This window comes from Protomyctophum bolini (genome assembly GCF_963924005.1).
Source record: "Protomyctophum bolini genome assembly, chromosome: 3".
Classification (NCBI taxonomy): domain Eukaryota; kingdom Metazoa; phylum Chordata; class Actinopteri; order Myctophiformes; family Myctophidae; genus Protomyctophum; species Protomyctophum bolini.
In genome coordinates this window covers 1,930,983-1,952,868 of record NC_137864.1, presented here as the reverse complement: position 1 = coordinate 1,952,868, position 21,886 = coordinate 1,930,983, and the positions used below count along the sequence as shown (strand labels likewise).

General features: G+C 48.1%; 1 protein-coding gene across 1 annotated transcript in view; it reads right to left on the bottom strand.

Moving 5' to 3' along the window:
* The window catches only part of LOC308313417 (nck-associated protein 1-like), a gene marked incomplete at both ends in the record, with an annotated part of 39,105 nt that overhangs the window by 6,806 nt on the left and 10,413 nt on the right, over positions 1–21,886 (bottom strand). The window contains 4 exon segments of the mRNA XM_080760515.1: positions 340–446; positions 1,484–1,580; positions 2,210–2,266; positions 2,980–3,098. Of these exon segments, the coding sequence (XP_080616641.1) occupies positions 340–446; positions 1,484–1,580; positions 2,210–2,266; positions 2,980–3,098 (380 nt within the window).

Here is a 21,886-nt window from a genome sequence, read left to right as displayed (position 1 = left end):
TGTACATGCCACTTCCAAAATGGTCACTTCTCTACTGTCATCAACACCAACAATATCTGGTGTATTAGCTGTGACATCTGAAATCATCATAGACTCAAATACCACACGACAGTGTGATTTGAGTCTGGCTACATGAACATGGCAGTTAAAACATACGAGTGCTTATACATTTTGGCAGATGATGAAACATATGAACTTAGCTAATAGGTCAACAATTCTGTCGTGCCTAGCGATGTACATTCCATTATATACATAGCAACCAAACACACATTACTGTGTGCGATCATGTATCAGTGTGTGTGTATTATTGTGCGTGTGTGTGTGTGTGTGTTTGCTTACTTGTCTATGAAGTCATCTGTACTTTTCTTCTGGATGTTGTCGGCGTGACGAAGGAGCCAGATGATTTCATCACGGGCAAACGATAATGCCATGAACACAAACAGCGCCTGCAGGTGGAGAACACAGAGTAAAAGAGAGAAAGGTCTCTTTTTGAACACCTACTGTACAAAGAAAAAACACACTACTTTGGTATCATTATCTTCATCAGAACATTATAGGGCCAACTCATGCAGGTGTTAAATAGAAAGTAGAAAAGTTCATCTTAAATCATTAGGTTTATAAGAAGACAGAGTCACACTAGTTATCAGAACATAATGTATTCCCTTAATAAACTGTGTGATAACGTATTCTGGCCCCGATTGAAAAGGCATTATCCCAATCCCACAATGCACAACTTGGAGTAAGGGACAAAGCGCTAAAGCATTGCGTGATTTCAAATTCCCAGATTTTGAGCTTGTATAAACTGGGTACCAGTACCAGATCAGGAATCACCATTATTATTATTCGCAGTACTAACGTTGTGGTCCTGTACTTCTGGCTCTCCACAGGAACTCCATAACATAGAATATACAAATATTGCAGCACGACTCTTTAACCCAGGCCTGACGTCGGAATAAATAAAAAACGTTCGCTCTGAAAGAATATATATTCAAAGATTTGTGCCTTACGATTTTTCAAAAATAGCAGACCTAAAATATGATCTGAAGTGGGACGTGTTCCTCAGTCATGTTGCAGGTCCCTTGGTGTGATCCATGGTCAGGCAATGCCCTCTTGATTGTTTATTGTATTAATACACATTATGATACGGTTGATGATGCTGCGTTTGGTCGTCTAAATAATGTAAACTATTTTCAATTTTTTCTTATCTATCTTGTCTGTCCATGAATACGTACTCTGCTGTTGTTGCTTGTGTCTGTATTTTAGGTTGTCTGTTGTATGCGTTTGTAAAAAATCTAAAATAAAGTACTGATCATAAAAATAAGAAAATAGCAGACCTACAAGCTCGTAGTGCGCCACTCGGTGGCACGCTATGAGCTTGTAGATCTGCTATTTTTCAATAGCTAAAGCATAACATAATGCTTAGTTAAAAACACCAAAAGGGGTTCCCACCCCAAGAATGGGTTAAGTTGACATTATATATTACCTTTGGGCCCAGGAGTCCAGGCTGGTCAGCAAGGACGGTAGCCAACTCCTTCAGAGCAGAGCGGAGAAACTTGCGTCTCTCTCTGTGCATGGAGCCTCTGCACATCAAACACATAGATGATGCCCAATGACACATCATTCAATTATATATTCTATCACCTTCGGGACAACATGGTAAGATGAGAGTACCACTGACAGAAGAGGAGAGAAGGCAGGTGGTTGAGCAGGGGAGGAATTAAATATTTTACCTTTACTAGTTCAATAACTGGTCATACTATATATTTTTTTTGTTTTATACTAAAACCTTAAATGGATTTTGGTAGGGTCAGTAATGTCAGCCCATTGACATTGGCCAAAGAAACTGGCCCAGACAGCCAATAAGTGGAATGTTTCTCAATAGCATTTTTTCTTCCATCCCTTTTCTGGGGTGAACACACAGATATTATTAGTGTAGCGTGAAAACATCAGGGGGCGTAAAAGCATAAGGTTTAAGTGATTAAAAAGTGAAGGGATGCAGGACTAAAAGACTAATGGATGGAGGAATGAGTGGCCAATTAGAGAAAGTGGTTAAACAAGTGCAAAAGCATGCAAGATAAAAGGATAGCAGGTTGAGAAAGAGGGAAAGGCGAGAAGAGACAAAGACAAGAGAGAAGGATGTATGGATGGATAGATAGACAGATAGAGGCAGATTAAGAGATGGAGGGCAAAGAGAGATTAGGATACGTACGCATGAGACAGTGCTTGTTCCTTGCATTCTCTTATGTCGTTGATGCGTTTGTTGTATCTGAAACACACAAATTGAAGAGAGGCACTGATTGAAAACCCTGAACCCAGTGTGTGTGTGTGTGTGTGTGTGTGTGTGTGTGTGTGTGCGTGCGTGCGTGCGTGCGTGCGTGCGTGCGCGCTCGCTCACAAATTGTTTCCATTTTATTATTATCCTGTCTGTGTGTGAACTCCTGCAATTATAGCATTTGTCTACTACTTTTATTTCCTGAGATGGCAACACATACTGTAATGTCCAATTGTTTGTCTTATTGCTTTCTGTCTTTGTCTATTCTTGTTCATGAAAAATTAATACATTTTAAGTTGAAAACAAAAGAAAACCCTAAACTCATGGCATGAAGGTGTTAAAGATTCCAATAAATTATTATTATTATACTAATAAAGACAAACAATTGTGTAATTGAGGATGTTAAGCAGAACAGTGACAATATAGAGACATTGAATATGTTATGAGTGTGTAAAAAATTCCTAAATCGGCAAAAGAGTTTTGACATAAAAATCACAAATGCTCAACATTCATAATGTAGCTTGTACACATCAAGTCACCAAATGTACATTATAAATCAGGCATAAATGTGTGTGTAGATGCTTCCTACGCACACGTGTGTGTGTGTGTGTGTGTGTGTGTGTCTGTGTGTCTGTGTGTGTGTGTGTGTGTGTGTGTGTGTGTGTGTGTGTGTGTGTGTGTGTGTGCGAGTGTGCACGCGCGCCTACCCTCTGATGTTAACAAACAGGTCCTCAGCTGCTTTGTGAATGTGGAAGACCTCATCTCTAAACAGGCAGAGACACGCGGAACTCTGCAGAGCCAACTTGCCAGTCTCAATAATAACATTCTGTTACATCACCTTTGGTGTCCCTATACATTTCTGTTACCTGTCGTCACCTGCTTCCTGGTCATGTGACTTCAGTAACCAATACACGACAGCTATGTCCCACAAAACTCCCTTCAAAATAAAAGCATTTGGCTCAAAGGAAAACGACTTGTTTCACAATAAGTAACATTGTCATAATAACAATGTCTGTTCACCCAGAATATAGAAAAGTTCAGTAGAAAACGTGTTTGGGTTCTTTACAGTTACAGACACAGAGAGGGGGGAGGGGGGGCCTAGAGAAAGCAATATGAGATATTTTATGACCTTGTGATTAGCAGACAGCCAAAAGTAAAACATAAAACATAAATGTGTTTTGGCCATCCAATTATTTACCATGCACACCATCAAATATGAATACACGGTTTTCAAATAATTGCAATGCATACTATTGAAGAATAGCCTACTATAAAACTTCATGTTCAAACACTGATCAAGACAAAAATGGGAAATGATGGATGGTTATTTCACTATATAAATAGGCCTATTCCTGTGGAACCGGGAGTCAAGCAAAAGGGAATGCATCCCATGTTCTTGTCAGGGTCCCCAGTTCAAAAGTGATTAATTTGGATGGGGTCACGCCCTGACAAGGTTGAGAAACACCAGTGACCACACTACTCTATGAATTTGATGATGGCACACTCACGCACGCACGCACGCACGCATGCACACACACACACACTCCCACACACACACACACACACACACTCCCACACACACGCACACACACACACACACACACACACACACACACACACACACACACACACACACACACACACACACACACACACCGGTGTAAAGCTGGGAGGCCGCATTTGAAGCCTGTCAAGGTCACACCTTGACCCTAGACCTTAGGAGTGTCTTTGAGCGACGGGAGCAGGTTCCCCAGATTCAGCTTCACCTTCTGAACAAAAGTATGTCTTGTTTGAAACAAAAGGACTTTTGGAAAGGGCCTAAAGGTGGCGCTAACCGTCAAACTACAGGGAGTGTTGTGCATTTTTTTTTTTAATCCGACAGATACCTCTCTGGACTCACTTTTTCCCGCTGAATCCGAATATATCAACGACGAGACTGTCTGACCTTGGGAAAGTGGTGAAAAAGGGCGCTAAAGTTTGTAAAAATGTCACCTTTGCATCCAAAAAGGACATATTTCCTGTGATTTTTTCCAATCAAGGGGCATGTATTCCCACTTACTTTTTCCCCCCGATTCCAACGGTGGTGGTCTTATCTCTCTACGACGTCAGGAAGTGGGTGTAAACGCCCACTTCCTGTCCCCAGCCCCCCGAAATGTTGTGGAAAACGGGACCAATTCCATTAAATCCGGCATGAAAAAGTGATTCAGAAAATGTGTTGTTTGAAAAAAAAAAATAATAATTGAGCTCTAGGGGCTGAAAAAACGTGTCTCTTTTGATTTGGCGGAGAGTTAGCAGTGTCGGAGAGCTACGAAACCACTTCCATCGGATTCGGGACGCTTCAAACATTTAGAAACAGTCTTGTTTGTGAAGACAGCAATTTTTTTGAATATCTTATTGAATTTTAAAGCTGGGAGGCCGCAAATTAAAGCCTTAAATGTCAACGCTTGACCTTTGGGTCTTCCGAGTGTCTTTGAGCGTCGGGAGCGGGCTCCCTAGACTCACTTTTTCCCGCTGAATACAGCCGTGGTGGTCTCGTGTCTCTACGATGTCGGGAAGTGGGTGTACTAGCCACTTAGCCGCCAGAAATCTTCTGTAAAAAACCGAGACCATTTTCCGACTCAGAACGGCGAGGCGAACGCGCTGATATGTGTTTCCCAGCACACGGACTTCTCTTAATTGGCTAGGGTTAGGGTTAGTTTTCAACGCGCGATAGCTCTTGAACGATACGTCCGTCAGACAAGTAATTGACGTTGGCGTTTCCAGCTTTCCGAGGCCTACGATCTGATATGTCCGCCATTGTCGTGCGACCCCCGTAGCCCCTAACCCTAACCCTAGATAACCCTAGTTTTACCTGATCGAAAGGTTTATAGGGTTACCGATGCTAAGAATGTGTTTTTGGTTGAAATGCTGAATTTAAAATTGAGTACCAGAAGCGAGCCACATATCATCGCGTTCGTCTTATCGATAGCTACGCGTGGACGCGACTAACTTTTATTTCTGACCTTTGTGGGAGGAGCTATCGCACTTTAAAGGCTACCTAGACCTATGTCCTACGTTACGTCCTACGCTGTAGAGACCTACGTCCTATGCTTCAGAGACCTACGTCCTACGTTTTAGAGACCTACGTCCTACGTTTTAGAGATCTACGTACCACGCTGTAGAGACGTACGTCCTACACTGTAGAGACGTACGTCCTACGCTTTAGAGACCTATGTCCTACGCTACGTCCTGCGTTTTAGAGATCTACGTCCTACGCTGTAGAGACGTACGTCCCACGCTGTAGAGACCTACGTCCTACGCTACGCCCTATGTTTCAGAGACCTACGTCCGTCCTACGTTACGTCCTACGCTTTAGAGACCTACGTCCTACGCTACGTCCTACGTTTTAGAGATCTACGTCCTACGCTGTAGAGACGTACGTCCTACGCTGTAGATACGTACGTCCTACGCTGTAGAGACCTACGTCCTGCGTTACCTCCCACGCTGTAGAGACCTACGTCCTACGCTGTAGAGACCTACGTCCCACGCTACGTCCTATGTTTTAGAGACCTACGTCTGTCCTACGTTACGTCCTACGCTGTAGAGACCTACGTCCTACGCTTTAGAGACCTACGTCCTACACTGTAGAGACGTACGTCCTACGCTTTAGAGACCTATGTCCTACGCTACGTCCTGCGTTTTAGAGACCTACGTCCTACGTTACGTCACACGCTGTAGAGACCTACGTCCTACGTTTTAGAGACCTACATCCTACGTTACGTCCTACGCTTTAGAGACCTACGTCTTACGTTTTAGAGACCTATGTCCTACGTTACGTCCTACGCTGTAGAGACCTACGTCTTACGTTTTAGAGACCTACGTCCTACGTTACGTCCTACGCTTTAGAGACCTACGTCTTACGTTTTAGAGACCTATGTCCTACGTTACGTCCTACGCTGTAGAGACCTACGTCCTACGCTTTAGAGACCTACGTCCTACGCTACGTCCTACGTTTTAGAGATCTACGTCCTACGCTGTAGAGACGTACGTCCTACACTGTAGAGACGTACGTCCTACGCTTTAGAGACCTATGTCCTACGCTACGCCATGCGTTTTTGAGATCTACGTCCTACGCTGTAGATATGTACGTCCCACGCTGTAGAGACCTACGTCCTACGCTTTAGAGATCTACGTCCTACGCTGTAGAGACCTACGTCCTACGCTTTATAGACCTACGTCCTACGCTTTAGAGACCTACGTTACGTCCTACGCTGTAGAGACCTACGTCCTGCGTTACGTCCTACGCTTTAGAGATCTACGTCCTACGCTTTAGAGACCTACGTCCTACGCTTTAGAGACCTACGTTACGTCCTACGCGGTAGAGACCTACGTCCTACATTACGTCATACGCTGTAGAGACCTACATCCTGCGTTACGTCCTACGCTTTAGAGACCTACGTCCTACGCTTTAGAGACCTACGTTACGTCCTACGCTGTAGAGACCTACGTCCTGCGTTACGTCCTACGCTTTAGAGATCTACGTCCTACGCTACGTCCTACGTTTTAGAGATCTACGTCCTACGCTGTAGAGACGTACGTCCTACGCTGTAGAGACCTACGTCCTACGCTTTAGAGACCTACGTTACGTCCTACGCTGTAGAGACCTACGTCCTGCGTTACGTCCTACGCTTTAGAGATCTACGTCCTACGCTACGTCCTACGTTTTAGAGATCTACGTCCTACGCTGTAGAGACGTACGTCCTACGCTGTAGAGACCTACGTCCTACGCTTTAGAGACCTACCTTACGTCCTACGCTGTAGAGACCTACGTCCTGCGTTACGTCCTACGCTTTAGAGATCTACGTCCTACGCTACGTCCTACGTTTTAGAGATCTACGTCCTACGCTGTAGAGACGTACGTCCTACGCTGTAGAGACCTACGTCCTGCGCTTTAGAGACCTACATCCTACGCTGTAGAGACCTACGTCCTACGTTACGTCCTACGCTGTAGAGACCTACGTCCTACGCTTTAGAGACCTACGTCCTACGCTACGTCCTACGTTTTAGAGATCTACGTCCTACGCTGTAGAGACGTACGTCCTACGCTGTAGAGACCTACGTCCTGCGTTACGTCCTACGTTACGTCCTACGCTGTAGAGACCTACGTCCTGCGTTACGTCCTACGCTTGAGAGATCTACGTCCTACGCTTTAGAGATCTACGTCCTACGCTTTAGAGACCTACGTCCTACGCTTTAGAGACCTACGTTACGTCCTACGCTGTAGAGACCTACGTCCTACGCTTTAGAGACCTACGTTACGTTCTACGCTGTAGAGACCTACGTCCTGCGTTACGTCCTACGTTACGTCCTACGCTGTAGAGACCTACGTCCTGCGTTACGTCCTACGCTTTAGAGATCTACGTCCTACGCTGTAGAGACCTACGTCCTACGCTTTAGATACCTACGTTACGTCCTACGCTGTAGAGTCCTACGTCCTACGCTTTAGAGACCTACGATACGTCCTACGTTTTAGAGACCTACGTCCTGCGTTACGTCCTACGTTACGTCCTACGCTTTAGAGACCTACGTCCTACGCTTTAGAGACTTACGTTACGTCCTACGCTGTAGAGACCTACGTCCTGCGTTACGTCCTACGTTACGTCCTACGCTGTAGAGACCTACGTCCTGCGTTACGTCCTACGCTTTAGAGATCTACGTCCTACGCTGTAGAGACCTACGTCCTACGCTTTAGAGACCTACGTTACGTCCTACGCTGTAGAGTCCTACGTCCTACGTTACGTCCTACGCTGTAGAGACCTACATCCTACGCTTTAGAGACCTACGCTACGTCCTACGTTTTAGAGACCTACGTCCTGCGTTACGTCCTACGTTACGTCCTACGCTGTAGAGACCTACGTCCTGCGTTACGTCCTACGCTTTAGAGATCTACGTCCTACGCTGTAGAGACCTACGTCCTACGCTTTAGAGACCTACGTTACGTCCTACGCTGTAGAGACCTACGTCCTGCGTTACGTCCTACGTTACGTCCTACGCTGTAGAGACCTACGTCCTGCGTTACGTCCTACGCTTTAGATATGTACGTCCTACGCTGTAGAGACCTACGTCCTATGCTTTAGAGACCTACATCCTAAGCTTTAGAGACCTACGTCCTACGTTACGTCCTACGTTTTAGAGACCTACGTCCTACGCTACGTCCTACGTTTTAGAGACCTACGTCCTACGCTGTATAGACCTACGTCCTACGCTTTAGAGACCTACGTCCTACGCTGTAGAGACCTACGTCCCACGCTACGTCCTACGCTGTATTTCATAGGCGTGATTGGCGTGGTTTGTTTGTGGGTGTGGCTTGATTTTTTGTGGGTGTGGTTTGTTTGTTTGTGGGTGTGGCTTGATTGTTGGTGGGCGTGTTTTGATTGTGGGCGTGGTTTGTTTGTGGGTGTGGCTTGATTGTTTGTGAGTGTGGTTTGTTTTTTGTGGGCGTGGCTTGATTGTTTGTGGGTGTGGCTTGATTGTTTGTGGGTGTGGCTTGATTGTTTGTGGGTGTGGCTTGATTGTTTGCGGGTGTGGCTTGTTTGTGGGTGTGGCTTGTTTGTGGGTGTAGCTTGTTTGTGGGTGTGGCTTGTTTGTGGGTGTGGCTTGATTGTTTGCGGTTGTGGCTTGTTTGTGGGTGTGGCTTGATTGTTTGTGGGTGTGGCTTGATTGTTTGTGGGTGTGGCTTGATTGTTTGTGGGTGTGGCTTGATTGATTGTGGGTGTGGCTTGTTTGTGGGTGTGGCTTGATTGTTTGTGGGCGTGTTTTGATTGTGGGTGTGGCTTGTTTGTGGGTGTGGCTTGTTTGTGGGTGTGGCTTGTTTGTGGGTGTAGCTTGTTTGTGGGTGTGGCTTGTTTGTGGGTGTGGCTTGATTGTTTGCGGTTGTGGCTTGTTTGTGGGTGTGGCTTGATTGTTTGTAGGTGTGGCTTGATTGTTTGTGGGTGTGGCTTGATTGTTTGTGGGTGTGGCTTGATTGATTGTGGGTGTGGCTTGTTTGTGGGTGTGGCTTGATTGTTTGTGGGCGTGTTTTGATTGTGGGTGTGGCTTGTTTGTGGGTGTGGCTTGTTTGTTTGTGGGTGTGGCTTGATTGTTTGTTTGTGGGTGTGGCTTGATTGTTTGTGGGTGGGGCTTGATTGTTTGTGGGTGTGTTTTGATTGTGGGTGTGGCTTGTTTGTGGGTGTGGCTTGTTTGTGGGTGTGGCTGTTTGCGGGTGTGGCTTGTTTGTGGGTGTGGCTTGATTGGTTGTGGGTGTGGCTTGATTGTTTGTGGGTGTGGCTTGATTGTTTGTGGGTGTGGCTTGTTTGTTTGTGGGTGTGGCTCGGTTGTTTGTGGGTTTGGCTTGTTTGTGGGTGTGGCTTGATTGTTTGTGGGTGTGGCTTGATTGTTTGTGGGTGTGGCTTGATTGTTTGCGGGTGTGGCTTGATTGATTGTGGGTGTGGCTTGATTGTTTGTGGGTGTGGCTTGATTGTTTGTGGGTGTGGCTTGATTGTTTGTGGGTGTGGCTTGATTGATTGTGGGTGTGGCTTGTTTGTGGGTGTGGCTTGATTGTTTGTGGGTGTGGCTTGATTGTTTGTGGGTGTGGCTTGATTGTTTGTGGGTGTGGCTTGATTGTTTGCGGGTGTGGCTTGATTGTTTGTGGGTGTGGCTTGATTGTTTGTGGGTGTGGCTTGATTGATTGTGGGTGTGGCTTGTTTGTGGGTGTGGCTTGATTGTTTGTGGGTGTGGCTTGATTGATTGTGGGTGTGGCTTGTTTGTGGGTGTGGCTTGATTGTTTGTGGGTGGGGCTTGATTGTTTGTGGGCGTGTTTTGATTGTGGGTGTGGCTGTTTGTGGGTGTGGCTTGATTGTTTGTGGGTGTGGCTTGATTGTTTGCGGTTGTGGCTTGTTTGTGGGTGTGGCTTGATTGTTTGTGGGTGTGGCTTGATTGTTTGTGGGTGTGGCTGTTTGCGGGTGTGGCTTGTTTGTGGGTGTGGCTTGATTGGTTGTGGGTGTGGCTTGTTTGTTTGTGGGTGTGGCTCGGTTGTTTGTGGGTTTGGCTTGTTTGTGGGTGTGGCTTGGTTGTTTGTGGGTGTGGCTTGATTGTTTGTGGGTGTGGCTTGATTGTTTGTGGGCGTGTTTTGATTGTGGGTGTGGCTTGTTTGTGGGTGTGGCTGTTTGCGGGTGTGGCTTGTTTGTGGGTGTGGCTTGATTGTTTGTGGGTGTGGCTTGATTGATTGTGGGTGTGGCTTGTTTGTGGTGTGGCTTGATTGTTTGTGGGTGGGGCTTGATTGTTTGTGGGCGTGTTTTGATTGTGGGTGTGGCTTGTTTGTGGGTGTGGCTTGTTTGTTTGTGGGCGTGTTTTGATTGTGGGTGTGGCTTGTGTGTGGGTGTGGCTTGTTTGTGGGTGTGGCTGTTTGTGGGTGTGGCTTGATTGTTTGCGGTTGTGGCTTGTTTGTGGGTGTGGCTTGATTGTTTGTGGGTGTGGCTTGATTGTTTGTGGGTGTGGCTTGATTGTTTGTGGGTGTGGCTTGATTTTTTGTGGGTGTGGCTTGATTGTTTGTGGGTGGGGCTTGATTGTTTGTGGGCGTGTTTTGATTGTGGGTGTGGCTTGTTTGTGGGTGTGGCTTGTTTGTGGGTGTGGCTGTTTGCGGGTGTGGCTTGTTTGTGGGTGTGGCTTGATTGTTTGTGGGTGTGGCTTGATTGTTTGTGGGTGTGGCTTGATTGTTTGTGGGTGTGGCTTGATTGTTTGCGGTTGTGGCTTGTTTGTGGGTGTGGCTTGATTGTTTGTGGGTGTGGCTTGATTGTTTGTGGGTGTGGCTTGATTGTTTGTGGGTGTGGCTTGATTGTTTGTGGGTGGGGCTTGATTGTTTGTGGGCGTGTTTTGATTGTGGGTGTGGCTTGTTTGTGGGTGTGGCTTGTTTGTGGGTGTGGCTGTTTGCGGGTGTGGCTTGTTTGTGGGTGTGGCTTGATTGTTTGTGGGTGTGGCTTGATTGTTTGTGGGTGTGGCTTGGTTGTTTGTGGGTGTGGCTTGATTGTTTGCGGTTGTGGCTTGTTTGTGGGTGTGGCTTGACTGTTTGTGGGTGTGGCTTGATTGTTTGTGGGTGTGGCTTGATTGTTTGTGGGTGTGGCTTGATTGTTTGTGGGTGGGGCTTGATTGTTTGTAGGCGTGTTTTGATTGTGGGTGTGGCTTGTTTGTGGGTGTGGCTTGATTGATTGTGGGTGTGGCTTGATTGTTTGTTTGTGGGTGTGGCTTGATTGTTTGTGGGTGGGGCTTGTTTGCGGGTGTGGCTTGATTGATTGTGGGTGTGGCTTGTTTGTGGGTGTGGCTTGATTGTTTGTGGGTGTGGCTTGATTGTTTGTGGGTGTGGCTTGATTGTTTGTGGGTGTGGCTTGATTGTTTGCGGGTGTGGCTTGATTGTTTGTGGGTGTGGCTTGATTGTTTGTGGGTGTGGCTTGATTGATTGTGGGTGTGGCTTGTTTGTGGGTGTGGCTTGATTGTTTGTGGGTGTGGCTTGATTGTTTGTGGGTGTGGCTTGATTGATTGTGGGTGTGGCTTGTTTGTGGGTGTGGCTTGATTGTTTGTGGGTGGGGCTTGATTGTTTGTGGGCGTGTTTTGATTGTGGGTGTGGCTGTTTGTGGGTGTGGCTTGATTGTTTGTGGGTGTGGCTTGATTGTTTGCGGTTGTGGCTTGTTTGTGGGTGTGGCTTGATTGTTTGTGGGTGTGGCTTGATTGTTTGTGGGTGTGGCTGTTTGCGGGTGTGGCTTGTTTGTGGGTGTGGCTTGATTGGTTGTGGGTGTGGCTTGTTTGTTTGTGGGTGTGGCTCGGTTGTTTGTGGGTTTGGCTTGTTTGTGGGTGTGGCTTGGTTGTTTGTGGGTGTGGCTTGATTGTTTGTGGGTGTGGCTTGATTGTTTGTGGGCGTGTTTTGATTGTGGGTGTGGCTTGTTTGTGGGTGTGGCTGTTTGCGGGTGTGGCTTGTTTGTGGGTGTGGCTTGATTGTTTGTGGGTGTGGCTTGATTGTTTGTGGGTGTGGCTTGATTGTTTGCGGTTGTGGCTTGTTTGTGGGTGTGGCTTGATTGTTTGTGGGTGTGGCTTGATTGTTTGTGGGTGTGGCTTGATTGTTTGTGGGTGTGGCTTGATTGTTTGTGGGTGGGGCTTGATTGTTTGTAGACGTGTTTTGATTGTGGGTGTGGCTTGTTTGTGGGTGTGGCTTGTTTGTTTGTGGGTGTGGCTTGATTGTTTGTTTGTGGGTGTGGCTTGATTGTTTGTGGGTGGGGCTTGTTTGTGGGTGTGGCTTGTTTGTGGGTGTGGCTTGTTTGTTTGTGGGTGTGGCTCGGTTGTTTGTGGGTTTGGCTTGTTTGTGGGTGTGGCTTGGTTGTTTGTGGGTGTGGCTTGATTGTTTGTGGGTGTGGCTTGATTGTTTGTGGGCGTGTTTTGATTGTGGGTGTGGCTTGTTTGTGGGTGTGGCTGTTTGCGGGTGTGGCTTGTTTGTGGGTGTGGCTTGATTGTTTGTGGGTGTGGCTTGATTGATTGTGGGTGTGGCTTGTTTGTGGGTGTGGCTTGATTGTTTGTGGGTGGGGCTTGATTGTTTGTGGGCGTGTTTTGATTGTGGGTGTGGCTTGTTTGTGTGTGTGGCTTGTTTGTGGGTGTGGCTTGTTTGTTTGAGGGTGTGGCTTGATTGTTTGTTTGTGGGTGTGGCTTGATTGTTTGTGGGTGTGGCTTGTTTGTGGGTGTGGCTTGATTGTTTGTGGGTGGGGCTTGATTGTTTGTGGGCGTGTTTTGATTGTGGGTGTGGCTTGTTTGTGGGTGTGGCTTGTTTGTTTGTGGGTGTGGCTTGGTTGTTTGTGGGTGTGGCTTGATTGTTTGTGGGTGTGGCTTGATTGTTTGTGGGTGGGGCTTGATTGTTTGTGGGCGTGTTTTGATTGTGGGTGTGGCTTGTTTATGGGTGTGGCTTGTTTGTGGGTGTGGCTGTTTGCGGGTGTGGCTTGTTTGTGGGTGTGGCTTGATTGGTTGTGGGTGTGGCTTGATTGGTTGTGGGTGTGGCTTGATTGTTTGTGGGTGTGGCTTGATTGTTTGTGGGTGTGGCTTGATTGTTTGTGGGTGTGGCTTGATTGTTTGTGGGTGTGGCTTGATTGTTTGTTGGTGTGGCTTGATTGATTGTGGGTGTGGCTTGTTTGTGGGTGTGGCTTGATTGTTTGTGGGTGGGGCTTGATTGTTTGTGGGCGTGTTTTGATTGTGGGTGTGGCTTGTTTGTGGGTGTGGCTTGTTTGTTTGTGGGTGTGGCTTGATTGATTGTTTGTGGGTGGGGCTTGTTTGTGGGTGTGGTTTGATTGTTTGTGGGTGGGGCTTGATTGTTTGTGGGTGGGGCTTGATTGTTTGTGGGCGTGTTTTGATTGTGGGTGTGGCTTGTTTGTGGGTGTGGCTTGTTTGTGGGTGTGGCTTGATTGTTTGTGGGTGTGGCTTGATTGTTTAAGGGTGTGGCTTGATTGTTTGCGGGTGTGGCTTGATTGTTTGTGGTTGTGGCTTGATTTTTTGTGGGTGTGGCTTGATTGTTTGCGGTTGTGGCTTGTTTGTGGGTGTGGCTTGATTGTTTGCGGGTGTGGCTTGATTGTTTGTGGTTGTGGCTTGATTGTTTGTGGGTGTGGCTTGATTGTTTGCGGTTGTGGCTTGTTTGTGGGTGTGGCTTGATTGTTTGTGGGTGTGGCTTGATTGTTTGTGGGCGTGTTTTGATTGTGGGTGTGGCTTGTTTGTGGGTGTGGCTTGTTTGTTTGTGGGTGTGGCTCGGTTGTTTGTGGGTTTGGCTTGTTTGTGGGTGTGGCTTGGTTGTTTGTGGGTGTGGCTTGATTGTTTGTGGGTGTGGCTTGATTGTTTGTGGGCGTGTTTTGATTGTGGGTGTGGCTTGTTTGTTTCAATCAATCAAGCCACACCCACAAACAATCAAGCCACACCCACAACCAAACAAGCCACACCCACAAACAAGCCACACCCGCAAACAGCCACTCCCACAAACAAGCCACACCCACAAACAAGCCACACCCACAAACAACCGAGCCACACCCACAAACAAACAAGCCACACCCACAAACAATCAAGCCACACCCACAAACAATCAAACCACTCCCACAAACAATCAAGCCACACCCACAAACAAACAAGCCACACCCACAATCAATCAAGACACACCCACAAACAAGCCACACCCGCAATCAAGCCACACCCACAAACAATCAAGCCACTCCCACAAACAATCAAGCCACACCCACAAACAAACAAGCCACACCCACAAAAAGCCACACCCACAATAAATCAAGCCACACCCACAAACAAGCCACACCCGCAAATAGCCACACCCACAATCAATCAAGCCACACCCACAAACAATCAAGCCACACCCACAAACAATCAAGCCACACCCACAAACAATCAAGCCACACCCACAAACAAGCCACACCCGCAAACAGCCACACCCACAAACAATCAAGCCACACCCACAAACAGCCACACCCACAAACAAGCCACACCCACAAAAAGCCACACCCACAATCAATCAAGCCACACCCACAAACAAGCCACACCCGCAAACAGCCACACCCACAATCAATCAAGCCACACCCACAAACAATCAAGCCACACCCAAAAAAAGCCACACCCACATTTAATCAAGCCACACCCACAAACAAGCCACACCCGCAAATAGCCACACCCACAATCAATCAAGCCACACCCACAAACAATCAAGCCACACCCACAAACAATCAAGCCACACCCACAAACAATCAAGCCACTCCCACAAACAATCGAGCCACTCCCACAAACAATCAAGCCACACCCACAACCAATCAAGCCACACCCACAAACAAGCCACACCCGCAAACAGCCACACCCACAAACAATCAAGCCACACCCACAAACAAGCCACACCCGCAAATAGCCACACCCACAATCAATCAAGCCACACCCACAAACAATCAAGCCACACCCACAAACAATCAAGCCACACCCACAAACAATCAAGCCACTCCCACAAACAATCGAGCCACTCCCACAAACAATCAAGCCACACCCACAAACAATCAAGCCACACCCACAACCAATCAAGCCACACCCACAAACAAGCCACACCCGCAAACAGCCACACCCACAAACAAGCCACACCCACAAACAAGCCACACCCACAAACAACCGAGCCACACCCACAAACAAACAAGCCACACCCACAAACAATCAAGCCACACCCACAATCAATCAAGCCACACCCACAAACAAGCCACACCCGCAAACAGCCACACCCACAAACAATCAAGCCACTCCCACAAACAATCAAGCCACACCCACAACCAATCAAGCCACACCCACAAACAGCCACACCCGCAAACAGCCACACCCACAAACAAGCCACACCCACAAACAAGCCACACCCACAAACAAGCCACACCCACAAACAAGCCACACCCACAACCAATCAAGCCACACCCACAAACAAGCCACACCCGCAATCAAGCCACAACCACAAACAATCAAGCCACACCCACAAACAAGACCCGCCAACAAACAAGACACACCCGCAATCAAGCCACACCCACAAACAACCGAGCCACACCCACAAACAAACAAGCCACACCCACAAACAATCAAGCCACACCCACAAACAATCAAGCCACTCCCACAAACAATCAAGCCACACCCACAAACAAACAAGCCACACCCACAAAAAGCCACACCCACAATCAATCAAGCCACACCCACAAACAAGCCACACCCGCAAATAGCCACACCCACAATCAATCAAGCCACACCCACAAACAATCAAGCCACACCCACAAACAATCAAGCCACACCCACAAACAATCAAGCCACTCCCACAAACAATCGAGCCACTCCCACAAACAATCAAGCCACACCCACAACCAATCAAGCCACACCCACAAACAAGCCACACCCGCAAACAGCCACACCCACAAACAATCAAGCCACACCAACAAACAGCCACACCCACAAACAAGCCACACCCACAAAAAGCCACACCCACAATCAATCAAGCCACACCCACAAACAAGCCACACCCGCAAACAGCCACACCCACAATCAATCAAGCCACACCCACAAACAATCAAGCCACACCCAAAAAAAGCCACACCCACAACCAATCAAGCCACACCCACAAACAAGCCACACCCGCAAACAGCCACACCCACAAACAATCAAGCCACACCCACAAACAGCCACACCCACAAACAAGCCACACCCACAAAAAGCCACACCCACAATCAATCAAGCCACACCCACAAACAAGCCACACCCGCAAACAGCCACACCCACAATCAATCAAGCCACACCCACAACCAATCAAGCCACACCCACAAACAAGCCACACCCGCAAACAGCCACACCCACAAACAAGCCACACCCACAAACAAGCCACACCCACAAACAACCGAGCCACACCCACAAACAAACAAGCCACACCCACAAACAATCAAGCCACACCCACAATCAATCAAGCCACACCCACAAACAAGCCACACCCGCAAACAGCCACACCCACAAACAATCAAGCCACTCCCACAAACAATCAAGCCACTCACACAAACAATCAAGCCACACCCACAACCAATCAAGCCACACCCACAAACAGCCACACCCGCAAACAGCCACACCCACAAACAAGCCACACCCACAAACAAGCCACACCCACAAACAAGCCACACCCACAAACAAGCCACACCCACAACCAATCAAGCCACACCCACAAACAAGCCACACCCGCAATCAAGCCACACCCACAAACAATCAAGCCACTCCCACAAACAATCAAGCCACTCACACAAACAATCAAGCCACACCCACAACCAATCAAGCCACACCCACAAACAGCCACACCCGCAAACAGCCACACCCACAAACAAGCCACACCCACAAACAAGCCACACCCACAAACAAGCCACACCCACAAACAAGCCACACCCACAACCAATCAAGCCACACCCACAAACAAGCCACACCCGCAATCAAGCCACAACCACAAACAATCAAGCCACACCCACAAACAAGACCCGCCAACAAACAAGACACACCCGCAATCAAGCCACACCCACAAACAACCGAGCCACACCCACAAACAAACAAGACACACCCACAAACAATCAAGCCACACCCACAAACAATCAAGCCACTCCCACAAACAATCAAGCCACACCCACAAACAAACAAGCCACACCCACAATCAATCAAGACACACCCACAAACAAGCCACACCCGCAATCAAGCCACACCCACAAACAATCAAGCCACACCCACAACCAATCAAGCCACACCCACAAACAAGCCACACCCGCAATCAAGCCACAACCACAAACAATCAAGCCACACCCACAAACAAGACCCGCCAACAAACAAGACACACCCGCAATCAAGCCACACCCACAAACAAGCCACACCCACAAACAATCAAGCCACTCCCACAATCAATCAAGCCACACCCACAAACAAACAAGCCACACCCACAAACAATCAAGCCACTCCCACAAACAATCAAGCCACACCCACAAACAAACAAGCCACACCCACAATCAATCAAGACACACCCACAAACAAACAAGCCACACCCACAAACAATCAAGCCACACCCACAAACAATCAAGCCACTCCCACAAACAATCAAGCCACACCCACAAACAATCAAGCCACACCCACAAACAGCCACACCCACAAACAGCCACACCCACAAACAAGCCACACCCACAAACAATCAAGCCACTCCCACAAACAATCAAGCCACACCCACAAACAATCAAGCCACACCCACAAACAATCAAGCCACACCCACAAACAATCAAGCCACACCCACAAACAATCAAGCCACACCCACAAACAAACAAGCCACACCCACAAACAATCAAGCCACACCCACAAACAATCAAGCCACTCCCACAAACAATCAAGCCACACCCACAAACAAACAAGCCACACCCACAATAAATCAAGACACACCCACAAACAAGCCACACCCGCAATCAAGCCACACCCACAACCAATCAAGCCACACCCACAAACAAGCCACACCCGCAATCAAGCCACAACCACAAACAATCAAGCCACACCCACAAACAAGACCCGCCAACAAACAAGACACACCCGCAATCAAGCCACACCCACAAACAAGCCACACCCACAAACAATCAAGCCACTCCCACAATCAATCAAGCCACACCCACAAACAAACAAGCCACACCCACAAACAATCAAGCCACTCCCACAAACAATCAAGCCACACCCACAAACAATCAAGCCACACCCACAAACAGCCACACCCACAAACAAGCCACACCCACAAACAATCAAGCCACTCCCACAAACAATCAAGCCACACCCACAAACAATCAAGCCACACCCACAAACAATCAAGCCACACCCACAAACAGCCACACCCACAAACAAGCCACACCCACAAAAAGCCACACCCACAACCAATCAAGCCACACCCACAAACAATCAAGCCACACCCACAACCAATCAAGCCACACCCACAAACAAGCCACACCCGCAAACAGCCACACCCACAAACAAGCCACACCCACAAACAAGCCACACCCACAATCAATCAAGACACACCCACAATCAATCAAGACACACCCACAAACAATCAAGCCACACCCACAAATAATCAAGCCACACCCACAAATAATCAAGCCACGCCCACAAACAAGCCACACCCACAAACAAGCCAAACCCGCAATCAAGCCACACCCACAAACAAGCCACACCCACAATCAAGCCACACCCACAAACAAGACCCGCCCACAAACAATCAAGCCACACCCACAAACAATCAAGCCACACCCACAAACAATCAAGCCACACCCACAAATAATCAAGCCACACCCACAAACAAGCCACACCCACAAACAACCGAGCCACACCCACAAACAAACAAGCCACACCCACAAACAATCAAGCCACACCCACAAACAATCAAGCCACACCCACAAACAAGCCACACCCACAATCAATCAAGACACACCCACAATCAATCAAGACACACCCACAAACAATCAAGCCACACCCACAAATAATCAAGCCACACCCACAAACAAGCCACACCCACAATCAATCAAGACACACCCACAAATAATCAAGCCACACCCACAAACAATCAAGCCACACCCACAAATAATCAAGCCACACCCACAAATAATCAAGCCACGCCCACAAACAAGCCACACCCACAAACAAGCCAAACCCGCAATCAAGCCACACCCACAAACAAGCCACACCCACAATCAAGCCACACCCACAAACAAGACCCGCCCACAAACAATCAAGCCACACCCACAAACAATCAAGCCACACCCACAAACAATCAAGCCACACCCACAAATAATCAAGCCACACCCACAAACAAGCCACACCCACAAACAAACAAGCCACACCCACAAACAATCAAGCCACACCCACAAACAATCAAACCACTCCCACAAACAATCAAGCCACACCCACAAACAAAAAAGCCACACCCACAATCAATCAAGACACACCCACAAACAAGCCACACCCGCAATCAAGCCACACCCACAAACAATCAAGCCACTCCCACAAACAATCAAGCCACACCCACAAACAAACAAGCCACACCCACAAAAAGCCACACCCACAATAAATCAAGCCACACCCACAAACAAGCCACACCCGCAAATAGCCACACCCACAATCAATCAAGCCACACCCACAAACAATCAAGCCACACCCACAAACAATCAAGCCACACCCACAAACAATCAAGCCACACCCACAAACAAGCCACACCCGCAAACAGCCACACCCACAAACAATCAAGCCACACCCACAAACAGCCACACCCACAAACAAGCCACACCCACAAAAAGCCACACCCACAATCAATCAAGCCACACCCACAAACAAGCCACACCCGCAAACAGCCACACCCACAATCAATCAAGCCACACCCACAAACAATCAAGCCACACCCAAAAAAAGCCACACCCACATTTAATCAAGCCACACCCACAAAAAAGCCACACCCGCAAATAGCCACACCCACAATCAATCAAGCCACACCCACAAACAATCAAGCCACACCCACAAACAATCAAGCCACACCCACAAACAATCAAGCCACTCCCACAAACAATCGAGCCACTCCCACAAACAATCAAGCCACACCCACAACCAATCAAGCCACACCCACAAACAAGCCACACCCGCAAACAGCCACACCCACAAACAATCAAGCCACACCCACAAACAAGCCACACCCGCAAATAGCCACACCCACAATCAATCAAGCCACACCCACAAACAATCAAGCCACACCCACAAACAATCAAGCCACACCCACAAACAATCAAGCCACTCCCACAAACAATCGAGCCACTCCCACAAACAATCAAGCCACACCCACAAACAATCAAGCCACACCCACAACCAATCAAGCCACACCCACAAACAAGCCACACCCGCAAACAGCCACACCCACAAACAAGCCACACCCACAAACAAGCCACACCCACAAACAACCGAGCCACACCCACAAACAAACAAGCCACACCCACAAACAATCAAGCCACACCCACAATCAATCAAGCCACACCCACAAACAAGCCACACCCGCAAACAGCCACACCCACAAACAATCAAGCCACTCCCACAACCAATCAAGCCACACCCACAAACAGCCACACCCGCAAACAGCCACACCCACAAACAAGCCACACCCACAAACAAGCCACACCCACAAACAAGCCACACCCACAAACAAGCCACACCCACAACCAATCAAGCCACACCCACAAACAAGCCACACCCGCAATCAAGCCACAACCACAAACAATCAAGCCACACCCACAAACAAGACCCGCCAACAAACAAGACACACCCGCAATCAAGCCACACCCACAAACAACCGAGCCACACCCACAAACAAACAAGCCACACCCACAAACAATCAAGCCACACCCACAAACAATCAAGCCACTCCCACAAACAATCAAGCCACACCCACAAACAAACAAGCCACACCCACAAAAAGCCACACCCACAATCAATCAAGCCACACCCACAAACAAGCCACACCCGCAAATAGCCACACCCACAATCAATCAAGCCACACCCACAAACAATCAAGCCACACCCACAAACAATCAAGCCACACCCACAAACAATCAAGCCACTCCCACAAACAATCGAGCCACTCCCACAAACAATCAAGCCACACCCACAACCAATCAAGCCACACCCACAAACAAGCCACACCCGCAAACAGCCACACCCACAAACAATCAAGCCACACCAACAAACAGCCACACCCACAAACAAGCCACACCCACAAAAAGCCACACCCACAATCAATCAAGCCACACCCACAAACAAGCCACACCCGCAAACAGCCACACCCACAATCAATCAAGCCACACCCACAAACAATCAAGCCACACCCAAAAAAAGCCACACCCACAACCAATCAAGCCACACCCACAAACAAGCCACACCCGCAAACAGCCACACCCACAAACAATCAAGCCACACCCACAAACAAGCCACACCCACAAAAAGCCACACCCACAATCAATCAAGCCACACCCACAAACAAGC